Here is a 16,208-nt window from a genome sequence, read left to right on the forward strand (position 1 = left end):
GTAGATCGATGCGATAGGTGGATGCAATATATCGATGCAATAGATCGACGGAAACAAGGCTGAAAAAACTTGCATCACCTGCTCGGCAGATAAACAACAAGATATATCGATGCATGTGCGGCGTCATGCAATCCAAATTATGAATCATGCAGAAAAATATTCGTATCTACAGATCGATAGATGACGAACCATTGTCGGGTGGAGGACTGACCTGAATCGAGCTCGAATCGAGAGTCGAGAATGGAGAGTCGAGATGCCGACTTGGAGTCGAGACCTAGCTCCAGCTCCGCAGCTCTAGCTCCGCACTCCGCAGCCCTAGCTCGAACAAAGAGTGGAGATTCGAGACCGCCGCACGTCGCCTGCCACAAATTGCCCATCGCCGCACGTTGCCGACTTTGCAGCCGCAGCTCCAGCTCCGCACTCCGCTCTCCGCAGCAGTCGCAAATCGCCCGTCGCCCGTTGATTATAGACTGAAATGGAGAGTCCCCGACCTAAAATACTATGTTTCCCGCTACGCATACATGTTCCGTTATCCGATATCCGTACGCGATATCGGATAACGAAACATAGTAAAGTATAATTTTGCTGAACGGGGACGGATAACGAGCTCGTAATGGATAACGTACGGATTCTTTTCCGTATTCCGATATCGATATCCGATAACGGACACCGGATATTGACTACGATATGATAGATGTCGAACGAAGTTTGAACGAAACGTATTTCGTAATGGATACCAGTGCCCAGTTTCGTATCCGTTATCGGAACGGTCGCACCCTACTTCAATAAGTATACACAAGTCAAACGTGTACAACCATCAACAAATATAATGAAATATCTGGCATATGTCAGCGCTGTAGTAGATGGACCCCATACATCACAGTGAATTAATGCAAATGATATTGCACTTCGTTCACCCTTCCCAATAAAGGATGCACGTTTGTGCTTAGCAAACTGGCATGTATCACAATATAGAGTAGCAACCTTCATATGTTTAAGGAGTATAGGAAACATATGTTTCAAGAGTTCAAAAGATGGATGTCCAATTGATAACTTGAAATTTAGCATGATTAATTAATGAATTTTACATTATATTTATGTGTTTTAATGACTATATTTGCATGTTATCATATAAAAATGAAGATAAATCACTTACACTTTGATTTTACTATTATTTCTGATTTTTAATCATTTTTTACATGGAATTTAACCTCATTTCAGTGAATAAATATTTTTTACGGGGCCTTAAATACTTGGCTTAAGGTTGGTAAGGGCTTTCCTAATTTTTATAGAATTTATCCATATTTTTATATAATTTTCTAAACCAATATTTAGTTAAGAAATGAATTTTTCATATTTAAATAACATATATTCTATTTATTTGGCATTTTAAAATATATTTATATATATATATATATATATATCAAGGGGCATCCACGTCATTTGCCCAAAATTTGGGGGAATGAATGATGCATATTTATTTATAATAATAAGAGAGAGAGAGAAAGCGTTATTAAGTCACTATGGCATCACGATTCGCGATGCCATAATGAGCGAATTATTCTATTAAAAGGGCATCGACGTGGCGCGGTAAGCGAGAAGAAAGGTACGTTTTAACTTTTCTGCATGCATTAAAAAATTAACTTACCTCGTACATGGTCGGTTAGCCGCGTGCATTTAATGCACGTGGCAAACGACACACATGCGTTTATTAATAAGAAGCTTACCTCGTACATGGTCGGTTGCCGCGTGCATTAAATGCATGCGGCAACCGACACACGAGCGTTGAAAATTATGCAAAAATTGCCGCTGCTTTTGTTTTTTCTGTTTTTTATACACAGGGCGACGTGGCTTCTTGATAGCCATTCAAAGCGGCCAATCACTTTCCAATCATTGTGGGCGGTGGACACGGACAACTATGTGTCAAATCGCGATCCGAGAAAGCGGAAAACGAGAAACAAATAATGCCAGCCAATCAGAAAATGCTTATTTTTGAGATATTTTGAAGAGAGATAAAAGATCTAACGATTGACATTAATCCTCAGTAAAACGACAATATCTTGAGATCTAGCCGTCCGATTAGGCTGAAATTTTGAGGGCATGTTTGTCTTTATCACCTCTACAATCCAGATGGTTGGATTTTTAAATAGAGGTCTGGAAATGGGCGAACCACTTTTTGATGCTCTCCCCAAGGATTTGGCCAGGAAGGACACAAGGGACGCTTTGGAAGTCGACAGTTCTTGATTCTGCACTCAAAGTTGTAAGTTTCTGATTTGTATTTCAATCTTCTTCTTGAAAAATTCTGAAATGCAAAGGCATGGGCCAAATGTACATGCCTTAGAAGTTGGTTTTGAATGAAATTAGCACTGCATTTTGATTCTGATTCAAGATCTGATTTTTTATCTTTAATTCTACATCAATTTAGAACATTTCTGCATCATTAGATTTTTAATTTAGGTCAGATTTCATCTTTTCCCCAAATTCTTCACTTTCTCTCTCTAGATTAATTTGTCTAGTTTCTCTCTCTAGATTTCGATTTTTATTATTTAGGAATTAAATTTAATATATAAAAAACCTAAAAATAAAATTTGATTCGAAAATTCATCCATCTTGAAGTCCAATTTAAAAAATCCCTTTCTTGATTATTTAATTCCCACTTTTAATTCATAAAAATTGTCTTAAAAATTTAAAATAATTGGGAAATTAATAATTTGAATTAATCTGATCTTAAAATTGAAATATTTCTATCTTGAGCTTTCTGATCGAAATATTTAAAATCAAAATTAAGTCTTACTTGATTTTGATTAATTAAAAATTTTATTAAGCATAATTAAGATTTATTAATTGCAAAATTAATTCATCTTTGAATTAATTCATTGAAATTGGATAAAAATTCTTATTCGTTGCCTCCCTATGGTTCGACCCTTGTTTTCTCTATATTCTATATTTAGTGATTAAGGGAAATTATAAATTTTATTGTATAAGTCTAAACACCAAATCAACGACATATTTACACGCATTTTTAGGCTTATCACCAAGACGACAATGCATTAACTTGATTTTCTCCACACTCCCGATGCGCTCAGGCTCTTGTGCAGCATAGCATTTTGTTGAACGACCACCAGCCTCATCACTCACATACAAAAACCCATTCGTCATTTTAAAAGCTGATTTCCTCTTGTTCTTTGCCCTATCATAAACAAAATTGCCATCAGGTGTCATGGAAAAAATAAGGTTCAAATCTTTGACAAATCTCTGTGGAGATATTATTTGAGCCTTTAGACCAGGAACATGTAAAACATGTTTAATGAGACCTAGGCCTATAATTTTTGCATCCCCAATACATGTAACTGGCTGGGGTTCCCCCCCTCCCTCTACGGTGAACACCCTTCTGTCTAATTGATATGAAGAATAATTAAGGAGCTTAGAAAAATAGGGGGTCATATGATCTGTAGCACTGGTATCAATAATCCAGTCTGAAAGAGTATGCTTAGGAAAAATTAGATAGATCATCAGCTCTGGCCATGGATGTAGAGCTTATCATTGTCCTGATCTTCTCGAATTCCTCTTTAATTGTAGCATATTCTTCAACAGTAATCTTGATTGCTTCTTCTCCTTTTGCTTCTCCATCACAAGATGCATCTTCTTTAGCATTGGTGACATAGGCTTGAGCAGGTTTGGCAGGTCGACCATGCAGAAACCAGCAGGTATCCTTGGTATGATTATTCTTCTTGCAATATGAACAATGTAAGTTGGATCTACCCTCTAGCTTCTTGCCTTGTCCTCTCTGATTTGAAGTAGTGTTTTCACGTCCATCTGATGGAACAGTGTCTCTTTATTGCTTCGTTTTTGCCATAAGTCCTGCTCATGTGTCTTCTCTATTATTATTCCCATAGGTCCTTCGCCTTTCCTCATTCAGCACAAGCTGAATTGTCTCCTCCAGATCTGGGACACATTCACGGTTAAGGATATGACTCTGGAGTCCCTCATATTCTTTATTGAGTCGCATCAGAAACTGGAACATACAATCATGTAAGGTAGATTGCCAATCTTCGGGATTTTTGATTGGTCTGAGGTGATCAATCTCTCGCCAAAGTGCTTGGAGCTCTTCAGCAAATTCAGTAACTGATGAATTACCTTGTACTAGTGTGGTAGCTCTAGTTACAAGCTCAAATATTCTCCAGGCATGACTTTTTTCACATTGCTTATGTGTAGGTGATCCCAGATTCTCTTGGTTGTTTTCAAGTAAAGGTACTCCTTGAACCTGTCTCCTGCCATGCTGCCCAGCAACCACGCATGCACGCCAGCATCCTCCTTCCAGGATCTATATTTTGAACAATCCAGATCTACCTCTTCCTTGAGATGGTGAGCTAATCCTTTGCTTTCAAGGATTAGTTCCACATACTGGCTCCAATCCACCAGATTGAACCCGTTAAACGTCACAACCTCGGGAACGGCAGGAAAAATTACCCGACTCGCTACACCTCGTTCTTCTCCATCCATCTTCGGACTTGTAAGGCTTGGGATTTCCTCCATGTTTGCTTGTTAAGATTTAATGACATAAAAAAGGTAAGGGTAAAAAAGGAAAGTAAAAATGGTTGCTTCCAACAGTAGGTATATCAAATCAACCAAAGTTCAGGTATTGGTTTAGGTTTTTGCTAAAACTGATACCATGAGCAACATTCCCTACATAGAAATTTATTGGCCTGGTAGTTCATCAAACCATAATATGACTAACTTTGGACATTATTTAATTAATTGATTAATTGTCCTTTAAAGGATTAGCTGTCTCTTCTACACCGCCATTCCCCAAGTTTTCCTCTTTCTTGGGGTCTCCTCTACGCTCGAGATCGAGATCGTCGGCGAGCTTGCAAGTCGAGGTCGATCGGTAGGAGAAGTGGGTGATCGGATCTGCGGCCATGAAGATCACAGCGCTTCTCTTGATGAAATCGTCTGGATCTGGTGAAGCTTCTTCGTCGGGCCAGTCTGATTCGATTGTTCTTGCCAACGCCACCGACGTTAGCCATTTTGGGTATTTCCAGAGGACTGCCGCCAAGGAATTTATCCTCTTCGTTGGCCGCACCGTCGCAAAGAGGACTCCCCCCGGGCAGAGGCAGTCCGTGCAACACGAAGGTTTTGGCCCGGATCTCCTCTGACCCACCAATTAGCTTGTGTGTTCATGTAGATCTAGCTTATGCGCTCGATAATTTCTGGGTCACGTTTTAAAAACAGTTCCCTTGGATCTTGATCGATGATTCGACTGCCTTCGTTTGGAATTTGATCAGCTGTAATCAATTCAATTAGAGGATTGATTCATCTTCATTTGTTGATTTTGGATCATATTTTCCTGCTTTTCTCTGGATTAATCTTCCATGAAATTAAAAAAAAAACCTTTGGATTTTGATCAGCTGTTATCAATCCAATTAGAGGATTAAGTAATCTTTATTTGTTGACTATGGATCATCTTTTCCTGCTTTACTCTGGATTAATCTTCAATAAAAAAAAGAACCTTCGGAGCTCATTCTTGTAGAATTGAGCCCTGCTCATTGAATTTCTCTAAAGTTTGGAGTTTTCGTTTATACCAGGTAGATCAGGGAAGAGACACTTCAACGATATTAGAAAAATTTTTGCTGATTTTAGTAGAATTTGATCGTGGCTTCTCGATGACAATCTTAAGCTGCTTCGTCTTGGCAGAGTACAAGGTTCATTGTTACAATCGAAACGGTCTCTGCGCGTTGGCCTTCACTGATGATCACTATCCCGTTCGGAGTGCATTCTCTCTCCTGAACAAGGTTCCTATGCTTTAATTTTTCCAGTACAATTCACTCATTTCCAGGCCTATTGTTTATCATCGTTTGGGAAATCTCTGCAAAATATTTCGTTCAATTCATGAGTATTTCATATATTATACCACCTTGGTACAAAGAAAGGTCTGGCCTTAACATTTCACGGCCCATTGTCTAGCAGGGTTTGGAAATCATCTATTCTGAAAAAGGCAGGTCTCCAAAATCTTCAATTTTATGGGTCTTTATATTTCATATTCTTTGAATTCCAGATTATTTCTTTATTAAGTATACTTTGGAGTCAAGAAACAGCTGAACATTATATTTCATGGGCCCATTCTTTATCAGGATTTGGAAATTTTCACTTCTCAGGAGGGAAGCTCGCCAAAATCTTAATTCAATTTCATGGGTTTCTATATTTCATATCTTTTGGATTCGGAAAGTTATTTTTATTAATTATGATTTGGTATTAAGAAATTGCTGAAATCTACATTTCATAGGCCCATTGTGTATCAGGATTTGGAAATTTTCTCTTCTCGGGAAGGGGGCTATATATTTCATGTTTTTAGATTCTGAGATTATTTTTTGTTATTTGGACTTTGATTTTTGAAAAAGGCTGACCTTATATCTCTCTGACATATTTCATGTGTCTTTGTGTTTCATAGTTTTAACGATCGCCATTGAAGAAGTTAAGCTTGATATCATCTACTGTTTTATTCTTTCTGAAAGAAATTTTGTTCAGAAGTCTGTAAACAATTCTATAGTACAATAAATAATCATAATTCACTCAAAAATATCAAAGTTATTATGCTGAGTTGGTGATAGCTGTTCTGGACCTCTCTCTCTCTCTCCCTCTCTTTCTCGTTTATTCTTTCTTTCTCTCTCTCTAGGGATGGGTCAGAAGCACTTCTTATTTCTGTATATGCTTCAGGTGCTTGATGAGTACCAGAGGAGCTTTGGAGAATCCTGGAGAACAGCAAAGGAAGATGTCACTCAGCCCTGGGCATACTTGAATGAAGCTCTGACCAAGTTCCAGGTATTTACTCTTCCTCTTGCTTTTAATTAAGACAAGATAATGTATGAATTGAATTTTATTACAAAATGAAGTTTTATCCCAAATCTCCTGTGATTTAATTTTCATCCCATAGATTCTTTTTCCTTGAAAAATTCCCCCAGAGAAAGATTAATTCCATGACAATTTTTTGATCTCCCAGTAAAGAAAATCCAAAATTGCATACAGTTAAATATTCCATCTCTTAAATTATTTTTCCCTTCGAAAATCCCCCAAAGGAATTTTGATTCCATGACAATCTTCTCATTCAGGTTTGATTTGATTCAATTTTTGATCTCATTAATTTTTTTTCCATCATAAACTTCCCAGGAGGAATTTCTATGTAATGACAATCTTCTTATCTCCCTGGTAGAAAATCCTAAATTGGCTTTGATATAAGTTCTTTCTCATAAATTCTTTTCCCGTCATTCAGGTTGATCACTGTTTCGCGGGTGATCTTCCATCTTTTCTTCAAAAAAAATATTGTTTCTTTTCCCCTCATAATTCCCCAAGGAAGCCATGTCTTTGTTATCCACATGTTCATGCATATTTCTCCACAGGACCCCGCAGAGGCCGACAAGCTGCTCAAAATTCAGCGTGATTTGGATGAAACCAAGATCATCCTTGTGAGTTAGTCTGAACCCATCCTCAATTCATAAGAGAGATTAAGAAATTTCCAAGTTCTTTCAAAACCAGAGGGAATTCATAAGATAATGTTCTTGCCCTGTGTTTTCTCGCGCCGCAGCACAAGACAATTGACAGTGTGCTCGCGAGGGGAGAAAAACTAGACAGTTTGGTTGAGAAGAGCTCCGATCTTAGCGCTGCGTCCCAGGTAACATTAGTTTATCAGATTTTTATGAATTTTCAAATAATTGCATTATATTTTTCTTTGAATTCATTTTATCATGTGGCCAAGCAGATGTTCTACAAGCAAGCGAAGAAGACCAACCAGTGCTGCACCATACTGTAAGAATATATCTCCATCTTCATTATCCAAGGCTGTTTGGTTCTTCCCCCTCTTCGTATCTGTGATTGGGCAATTCAGCCTTCCCTTCCTGGGCAATTCCACAGTATTCTTCAACTTGGGCAAGTTATCTTTATTGAGATGATTGTTCTACTTAATATTTCACTTATTGAAGAGAAACACAGACAAAGAAGGATAGACAATCAATAATAGATGAAGTGAAAAGGGTGATATGTCTTGCAGTGTGTCAACATACTGTTTGCCATTCTATTACAACTTCAAGTATACCTGAATCTGATCCTTTTGTAATTATCCAAAGACTGTGATGAAGGACATAAGTATATTGTATTCATAAAAATATAAAACTGAGACAAATCAATTTATCCTTGACAGTTCCCATATTGTTAAGAATGAGGGGCAATCAAGTGTTTATTGAAATATTTGCAACTGTTGCATTTTAGTTTGAAAGAACTTGAATGGGGTTTTATAGATCTTGAAATCATATAATAATACATTGATATTAAGCGTTCAACCAATCCCTTGGGGAAGTGCCCTAAGGAACGTTGTTATGTTAGAGCACACTGCCATTGATTGTTTTCTTGCCTTATCATGACATGTGACACCCCTCAAGAGACAATAACATAGGAGATACAATTATTTACTATGATGGAGGCTTATCTCTTCTAATCAGACATACAAACAACTAAAATTTATTTTAGGTGATAACAATCTCAAATGACATGATTTTAACAATATATCATGTTTCTTGAAAGTCCAGGACCCCATATCTCCTTAAAGAATCCAGTTTGGCTGGAAGAATTGGGTGACATAGATTTTGTGGCCTCATGTGATCTGACCAATGTAAATTTGCAAATATAAAGCTATGCACATATATGTGCAAATAATATAAAAAATATGATGCAAAAAATCATCCATCTTATTCGAGATTAGGTTATGAGGATAGTGCTCATGATACACTTGATATGAAGGATTGATTAATATTTCTAGAAGATAGTCATGATGAATTCATCAGGATCCAAGGGTTCAGCATCTCAGAGTATTTCTTGTTCCAAAATCATTATTTATCTTCCGAATAAAAGAAGAATGTGAAGCTGAATAATCTTCAAGGTATCATTAAATTGAATCTCCTTCTGTATTCAAAAATTTGAAGTATAGATGAATGGCGAGTGGAAGGCACTATTATATGTCGCCATCTAAAAAATTATGAAGTTTACATCACTCTACTGTCTATCTTTAAATATATATGTATTTTGTCATTTCCTTTTGATATGTATGCATTTCATGTGAGATTAATTTTATCGTTTGGTTCACCCAAATAAAAAATCTAATTTGAAACAAGTTAGTTTCAAGGATAACCTTCATAACTTTCATAACCTTCATTTCATTTCATTTTCTCGTTACGGCCATTCTGTTGTTTCTGTTGAGTAGAATATTATTTTGAGCTAATAAACACATTTTCTAATAAATAACAAGTCATAGTTATGGGTTTAATATTCTAAACAAAGATTAATCATAACCTAATGATTATTTAGTATTTAGCAAAGTTATTTTCCTCAAAAAAATGACTTATCAGAGTTCTTGGAGTACCAGAGATATGGGTTTACCTTATATTGTGAGAATTCAGAAGATCTACAATTACAATGAAGTGTCAAAATATACATGTTAAGGAGAACTCTCCCTGATATTACAGGATGATCTGAGGCTTTGGCACAGTTATAAGGCTACATTTTTTCCAAAACATCCTCAAGGTCGTAGCCACTACTTTTTGATAAAATATTATTTGTATGTTTTGATAATGCACTCAATTTTATGTATCTGGCTCAGGTTTTTTTGACCTCTCTCTACAGTTTTGTATCAGTTTTTTTCAGACATATTAAGAATCACAACAAAATAATGTAATTATAATCGTGTGACTTTTGTTTTATTTGATATTTGATCTATTTTTAAGAGATCTTACTAATAAAAATCTCTGCAATGATAACATTCTGTACTTCAAATTATAGAATAAATTATGCATTGTTACCATTTCTATTATATTGTCAGTTTGCACCTTTTCTCAATAGAGTACATAGCCCTTTGAAAGCCTCTTCATCTCCGGTCTCATGGTAATAATTCCAGAGCATTTTCAGATAAAGGATTACTCCATGACTCACGAAACAAGGGAAATATGGTTTCCTAGAAGTGGTTGCTATTTTAAGGTTCATAATATTAACATTAAATCATTCAGTTAAATGCAATTTTATCACAATTTATTCTACATCAATACAAATCAAAGGGGAATATTAAAGTATTAGTATTTTTTATAATCATTCAATTTGGGCAAACATTTATGAGAATTAGATTATTTGCTCATAGTGAGTGATATTTTAAATGTACTATCCTATAATATTAATTAATATTATCATTTTTTGTATTTTAATAACATCAAGTTATGAAGTTATTACGGCAGCTTTGTATTGATAAATTAAATAGTGCTACTCCCCTACTACATCTGAGACAATCCTCTTATTATAAATATATTAAATTTTAAACAAGTTATCTTAATATTTTGTCATGTAATAAATGTAACATAAATTTAATTATCACTTAATTTATATTTGGTCAATTGTTGGCACACACACTATTTTTTGTCTATTTTTCGTATCAGGAGAAATCTACTTAACTAAGTCTGGCTTTTTCAGAAAATAAATGTTTTTCTATGAACAATAATGCTATCGTAATGTAAATGACTGCATGATCCTTATCAATAATAATACCATCATAACCAACAAGTTACTCTCCCAATGTGCGCGTTTCCATTAGTAGGTACCATTCTAATTTATTTTTGAAGACAAGTACCAATAACAGAAATAACGGGCTCTAGTGACACATAATAATAAATCCCTATATGTAACCCTAATTAGAGGTTGGAGCCTCCACACAATTTAAATGTCATCTAAAGAAATGAAATGGACCAAATAGAACCAATGCATTGGCATGTTTCTAATACAATTATTGCCAACAAGTTATCGCCCCAATACGTGTTTTACCACTATCTGTAGTTATCATTTACATTTTTTTTCATAAGCTACCAATAACAAAGATAATTGATATTGGCAACAGGTTCAATGAATGGATGCCAAGTTAGGAATGGCATGTCCGGGACGTGATGGCCCAGATGCGATGGGACGGATGACGTGTGTTGATGGACGAGGACATGACCAAGATGGATGATGTGTGTTGATGGATAAGGACATGACCAGGACGGATGATGTGTGGTGTCAGAGGGGGACGTGACGAGAAGTTCGTCATGTCTCCCATCCCGTCACACGTCCTATGATTTTAGAAAAATCTGTCACATTTGCGTCTTGCCTCACTGACTCCATCATTCCGTCTTCATCCCATCACCGAAGGCCATCACTGTCACACCAGATGGGAATATATGATCTGCAATTAAATAATACAATACAATGTATTTTTAAATATTTAAAAATTAAAAATTTTAAAATTTCCACTTTCTTTATGCTTTTAAATTTTTGTCACAAACGTCAACCTGTGACGTCCGTCCCGTCACGTCACACTTCCAAGACCCACCATCACCGTCACAGGCATTCAGTCACCGTCACCTTCAAGTAGGGAACGGCACGTCCAAGACATGACACCCCGAATGTGACGGGACGGATGATGATGCGTGACAAACGGTGACGTGACGAAATGTTCGTCACGTCACCATCTCGTCACACGCCTGAGGGTTTTTAAAAATTTCATCACGTTCCCGTTCCGTGTCACTTGAACCTTGTTTTGTCACGTCATCGTCACCGTGACACCGTCATCGTCACCGTGACGCCATCACCATCACCGGTGACGGAAATAACATTATTTAGTTTACTATGTCAAACGGTCGAAGTCCCCTCAGGTCAAGCCGAAGTAGAAGTCACCACTCGCCATTCGCCAAGTCAAAACTCGAAAGTGGGAACTCAAAGCGGGAAGTCGCCAAGTCGGAAGTTGGAGCTCGAATTAAAGGGTTTTCTACTGATTCTTGCGCTTGATTTGTTCTGATTCTTGCCATATTTTTCTTAGGATGTAGTGTCGGATTTCGGAGGTAGCTATTCCCCCCTTCTTCTTTATCTTTTTTTTCCTACATTATCCTCCTTCTCTGCTCCTTTCGCTCGATTTTAGATAATTCTGATGAACCGCAATGAGAAACACCCTTTAACGAACATCATTATTTTGTATGAAGTTAATTGTTCCAAAATTCATTGGTTCGGTTTCTGAATCAGAATTTAATTGTTACTTTCAAATTTTTTCACATTACCCGCAAATGAGATGAAGGAATTCAAACTAGGAACGCTTGTAATTCATCGTTTTGATGTCGATTTGATGCTTTGCGCTCCTCCACTTTGTCTTTGTGTTGGGCGCACACACTTGCGGAAGCGTACTTGGACGTGAACCATTGCAGAAGATGTAGAGGATGATCCCAAGACGATACGAGGATAAACACCGAGGCGTAGTCGTTAGCCTCCTCACGTCCCCGCGTCGTCACCGTCAAGAGAGCACCAACTCAAAGGGAAGGAGGAAGAGATTTCTAGTTCAAAAGAACTTTCAAGAAACTCTACTTGACTCAAAGGGAGAAAAGCGAATACATCAAGGGTGATGAGGGGTAAAGAAAACAAGGGAGATGGGGGGTCTTTTATAGGCACAAACCAAGGCCTAAATGCCCCCTAAAAACTAGGCAAGGTCCTAGAAAGTAGGCACAATCCTATTTTCAAGGATGTGCTAGGCCATCCTACTTTCAAGGATGTACCAAGTCATCCTACTTTCTAGGATGTACCGAGTCAACCCCCACAATCTTGAAACTTAGGGCTGGGGGGTTTGACATTTCCAACACTTTGAATGTGTTACTCAGAGGCTGTTGGAGAAGACTATTATCTTCATCACTAGCATCGACGAATATGGTGAAAAGATCGCTGCGGCAGCGGCTTTGGGTGGCAGCACGTCTAGTATACATTGTGACAATATTTCTTTGGTGTAAAGAGCTCTCTGGAAAGAGGCATGGAGCTAAATTCTTAATGATATATCTCTCTTTTGAGCTACATGTTGAATATATTTCCTAATTCCTACATTGCCATTTATTTTCTTATCACTTTTAGAGCAGGACGGAAATCTTTAATTCAATTACTTATTCCCAAATATCTCTCATCTAAGTTTTTAAAAACTATTTGCGATTCCTTTGAAAAGAAAAATATTGTTGTCCGTTCTTTCCATTCATAAACTGTGGTGATCAACAATCTGACCAGTTTTCGTCTATTATAGAGCACAGTGGGATAATACTAGAAGTGAAATAAGGATGATGGGTGTTCTAGTTTGCTTGGATTTAAAAATCTGAACTGCCTATTACATAGTCCTGCCTATCACAGAGAGAAAAGATGTAGCCTTTCCTGATCAATATGAGGAGTTGAATGTTACATCTAGAGAAAGTATCAAGGGGACAAACTCAAGATTCCATCTGCACTACAGATTCTCGCTGAGATAAATTATCATCTTTGACTAATGAGAATGGACTCCTACCTAGAGGCACATGGCCCGAAGGATGCCAATGAGGGAGATGAGGTTCCATGGAAGAAGGATTGGCTGATGCTATCAGGCATCAGCTAGCATGGGAGTCATTTTTTAGAGTTTCTTGGAACAGCTCACCACCACGAATATGGAAGAGGAGAATTGGGCGGCTCTTTTCGACAATAGACACTGGGGATTCAATCATTTCAATGAAACGTTCTATCAGGTTGATCACTTAATCGATCAAAATCCTATCCTTGATCACCCAGGTGTTGGCAGAATTAAATGATATGTCCCAATATTTTAATCAAAGAACCTTGCCCAATTTGATTTAGGTTGCCTGGTTTAAATTGGATGGGATCAAATATTTGCGAATGCATAAGAATAATTAAAATAGGTGGAGCTAAAAGAGCTGTGGGTGGATCACGTTGAAGGTCTAGAAGAGCCCCATGATGACCTCCATTGGGTTCTCAAGAGGAAGAACAATCAACTGAGAGATGGTGGTGGACTGGGCTTTGGTCGATTGTGGCAATAGGGGTTGAAGAGGAAGTCTTATTGAGTAGTGGTAGCGGCAGCGGCAGTGATGTAGTATTCTTCTCCAAGGGATATGAATGGGGGAAGAAGATTAATGTAGGGGTTTGTAAAGATAAAGGGTGGGCAAAGTGAGGTAGTAGAGAAGATATGTTTCTAAGAGTCTAGATGTCTAGTGAATTAGAAGCGCGATTGGTTGATTGATTTGATAAAGGAATGGTGGAGAAAAATCATCATTGTCGTAAATTATTAAAATCATCATTGATTTGTTAAAGGAACGCCTCTTTGGTCTGGGAATTGGTACGTGATTACCTTTTCAGATCTTTTTTACACATATGAAACCTCTTATACTAAATTCTCTCCTCGATCTCTATCTTTCTGTCACTCTCCATCTCCGTCACCATCATTTTCTTAATCTTCTATATTGAAGGGTTTTCAAATCAAGCCTGAGCTTGAATTGAAGGGTTTTCTATCTCCCTATCTCCAATTCTCTAATATCCCTATATCTCGATTTCTTCAGTTGAAAGAAATTGTTTGTATTTCTCGATTTCTCGATTTCCTAATTTACAAATAAATTGCAACTGTCAATGTACTGTTGCTATGGTGCCCTGCCATCTTTTAAAACTGTTACTACGAAAGTACTCATGATGTTGAATTTCTTCTTTCTGTATATTTGTTCAATGCATATTAGTGATGTCTGATATGTTGATAACTGCTTCAAGAGTCGAGAGGCAGGAAGCCAGGATCAAGACACAACAGTAATCTACTCGTCTTGGCAACGTAGGTATTAGGCTTCTTGTTTTTACATACCATTCTATATTCCGGTCTCAAATAGTGAAAATTATACTCACTGAAACTGTAGAAAGTATCAAAATAAATGAGTTCAAAATCTCATTAATTATCTTATATGACTGTAAACCTTTGAATTTCTCTTGATAATTTTTCAGAACCTTTTATTATAATTGGCAATGTCAACGTCATTGACCTTTGCTGACATAGATTACTTTTGGTTGTTGACAAATGACGTTGATTTTCGGAATTTTTTCTTTTTCCCCGTTTCTCACATGATAAATTTTTTGACTGAATTGTCATGGTGCTAAATTTGAATATATATGTTTATGATGGGATTTTTTTCATTTTTTATAAGTCTAGTTCTTGTGTCCTACTGATTTTGGTATTAATGTTGATGATATTATCCATGAATTTTAAAGTGAAGCATTTTCGCCTTTCCATCGAAGAAAAATTTATGAATGATTAATTAATTTTTCAATTTGAATGCCTTTTATTGAATTTGACTAAATGAGAATTTCCACCTATTCCCTACGACACAGTCACCAATGGAAAATCTAATTGGCAACGGGTGCGTTGACTTGGTAGTAGAGTCCTCGGAGGAGGATGTTCGAGAGACCCCTCTACCGGTGGTTGGGCCGACATAAAGGGAAGGCTGAAATATTGCAATACTTCATGGTGGTAGGGTCGGGCGTATGGGCGTACCTATTATGTCGCGACCAAAAAGTTAGCCCATTGCGGAATAGGTTGAAGCGGCGAAAAGACGGGTCTACAAACATTATTTGGAGTCACTTGGATTTCAGTCACAGTAGACTATACCATGAGCTGAAGGGCACTAATCTCGATCTACGTACAACAACTGAGGCGTACGGGTAGGGTGGTGCCATCAAGAAGACGTTGGAGAAGACAAAGGAGATCATGGCACAATTTTTTTGCCTCACAGACTCCCCATGAGCCATAGCGGACAACGTGGGGTTCAAGATTATGTGGAAGTACGCCGTGGAGACAACAATTGACCCGTCAAGTTTGAAGGCAATAAAAGATGCGACGCGTAAGCTATACGGGACCATGAAGAGGAAGCTCATGGAGTTATTGGCAAATGTCCCTAGGGTCTCCTTGACGGTTGATGCATGGACTATCGAGAATACGTGTGGTCTTCTCGGCATCACAGTTCATTAGGTGAACAATCAGTGGGAACTATGAGAACGTGTACTTGCCATATGCGAGCTAATGGGTAAACACAATGGTGAGAACATGAGCACGATAGTGATCCAAGCGTTGAAAGACTTCGGATTGAAGACAAAGGTCGACGACATCATCTAGTCTGGCTTTATTTTACGTTCGTACTACCTTACAACAAAACTAATATTTTTAGCATGCACGTTGGATCTATCACTAAGGACAATGCATCAAGTAACAGGCGGATGATTGCTCTGCTCGCAAAGGAACTCAAGCCGATTAACGACTATTTCACTGAGGACCGACATGTCCCTTGTGATGCCCAAGCGTTGAACATTATCGTCCAGGCTGCATT

General features: G+C 37.5%; 1 protein-coding gene across 1 annotated transcript; it reads left to right on the plus strand.

Moving 5' to 3' along the window:
- The first annotated feature begins 4,796 nt into the window (after positions 1 to 4,796).
- LOC144705757 (VAMP-like protein YKT61) lies at positions 4,797 to 7,956 on the plus strand. The gene is made up of 6 exons (XM_078578565.1): positions 4,797 to 5,133; positions 5,695 to 5,792; positions 6,715 to 6,819; positions 7,395 to 7,460; positions 7,580 to 7,666; positions 7,754 to 7,956. Exons 1-6 carry the CDS (start codon positions 4,920 to 4,922, stop codon positions 7,802 to 7,804), a joined length of 621 nt encoding a protein of 206 aa, XP_078434691.1. The 5' UTR covers positions 4,797 to 4,919; the 3' UTR covers positions 7,805 to 7,956.
- The last annotated feature ends 8,252 nt before the right edge of the window (positions 7,957 to 16,208 follow it).

The sequence above is a fragment of the Wolffia australiana genome, chromosome 7 (genome assembly GCF_029677425.1).
Source record: "Wolffia australiana isolate 7733 chromosome 7, ASM2967742v1".
Taxonomy (NCBI): Eukaryota; Viridiplantae; Streptophyta; class Magnoliopsida; order Alismatales; family Araceae; genus Wolffia; species Wolffia australiana.

Coding starts and splice junctions, on each gene's coding strand:
- LOC144705757 (XM_078578565.1), top strand. CDS start 4,920: ATGAAGATCACAGCGCTTCTCTTGATGAAATCGTCTGGATCTGGTGAA. Junction 5,793..6,714: donor CATTCTCTCTCCTGAACAAG/GTTCCTATGCTT, acceptor TATATGCTTCAG/GTGCTTGATGAGTACCAGAG. Junction 6,820..7,394: donor AAGCTCTGACCAAGTTCCAG/GTATTTACTCTT, acceptor ATTTCTCCACAG/GACCCCGCAGAGGCCGACAA.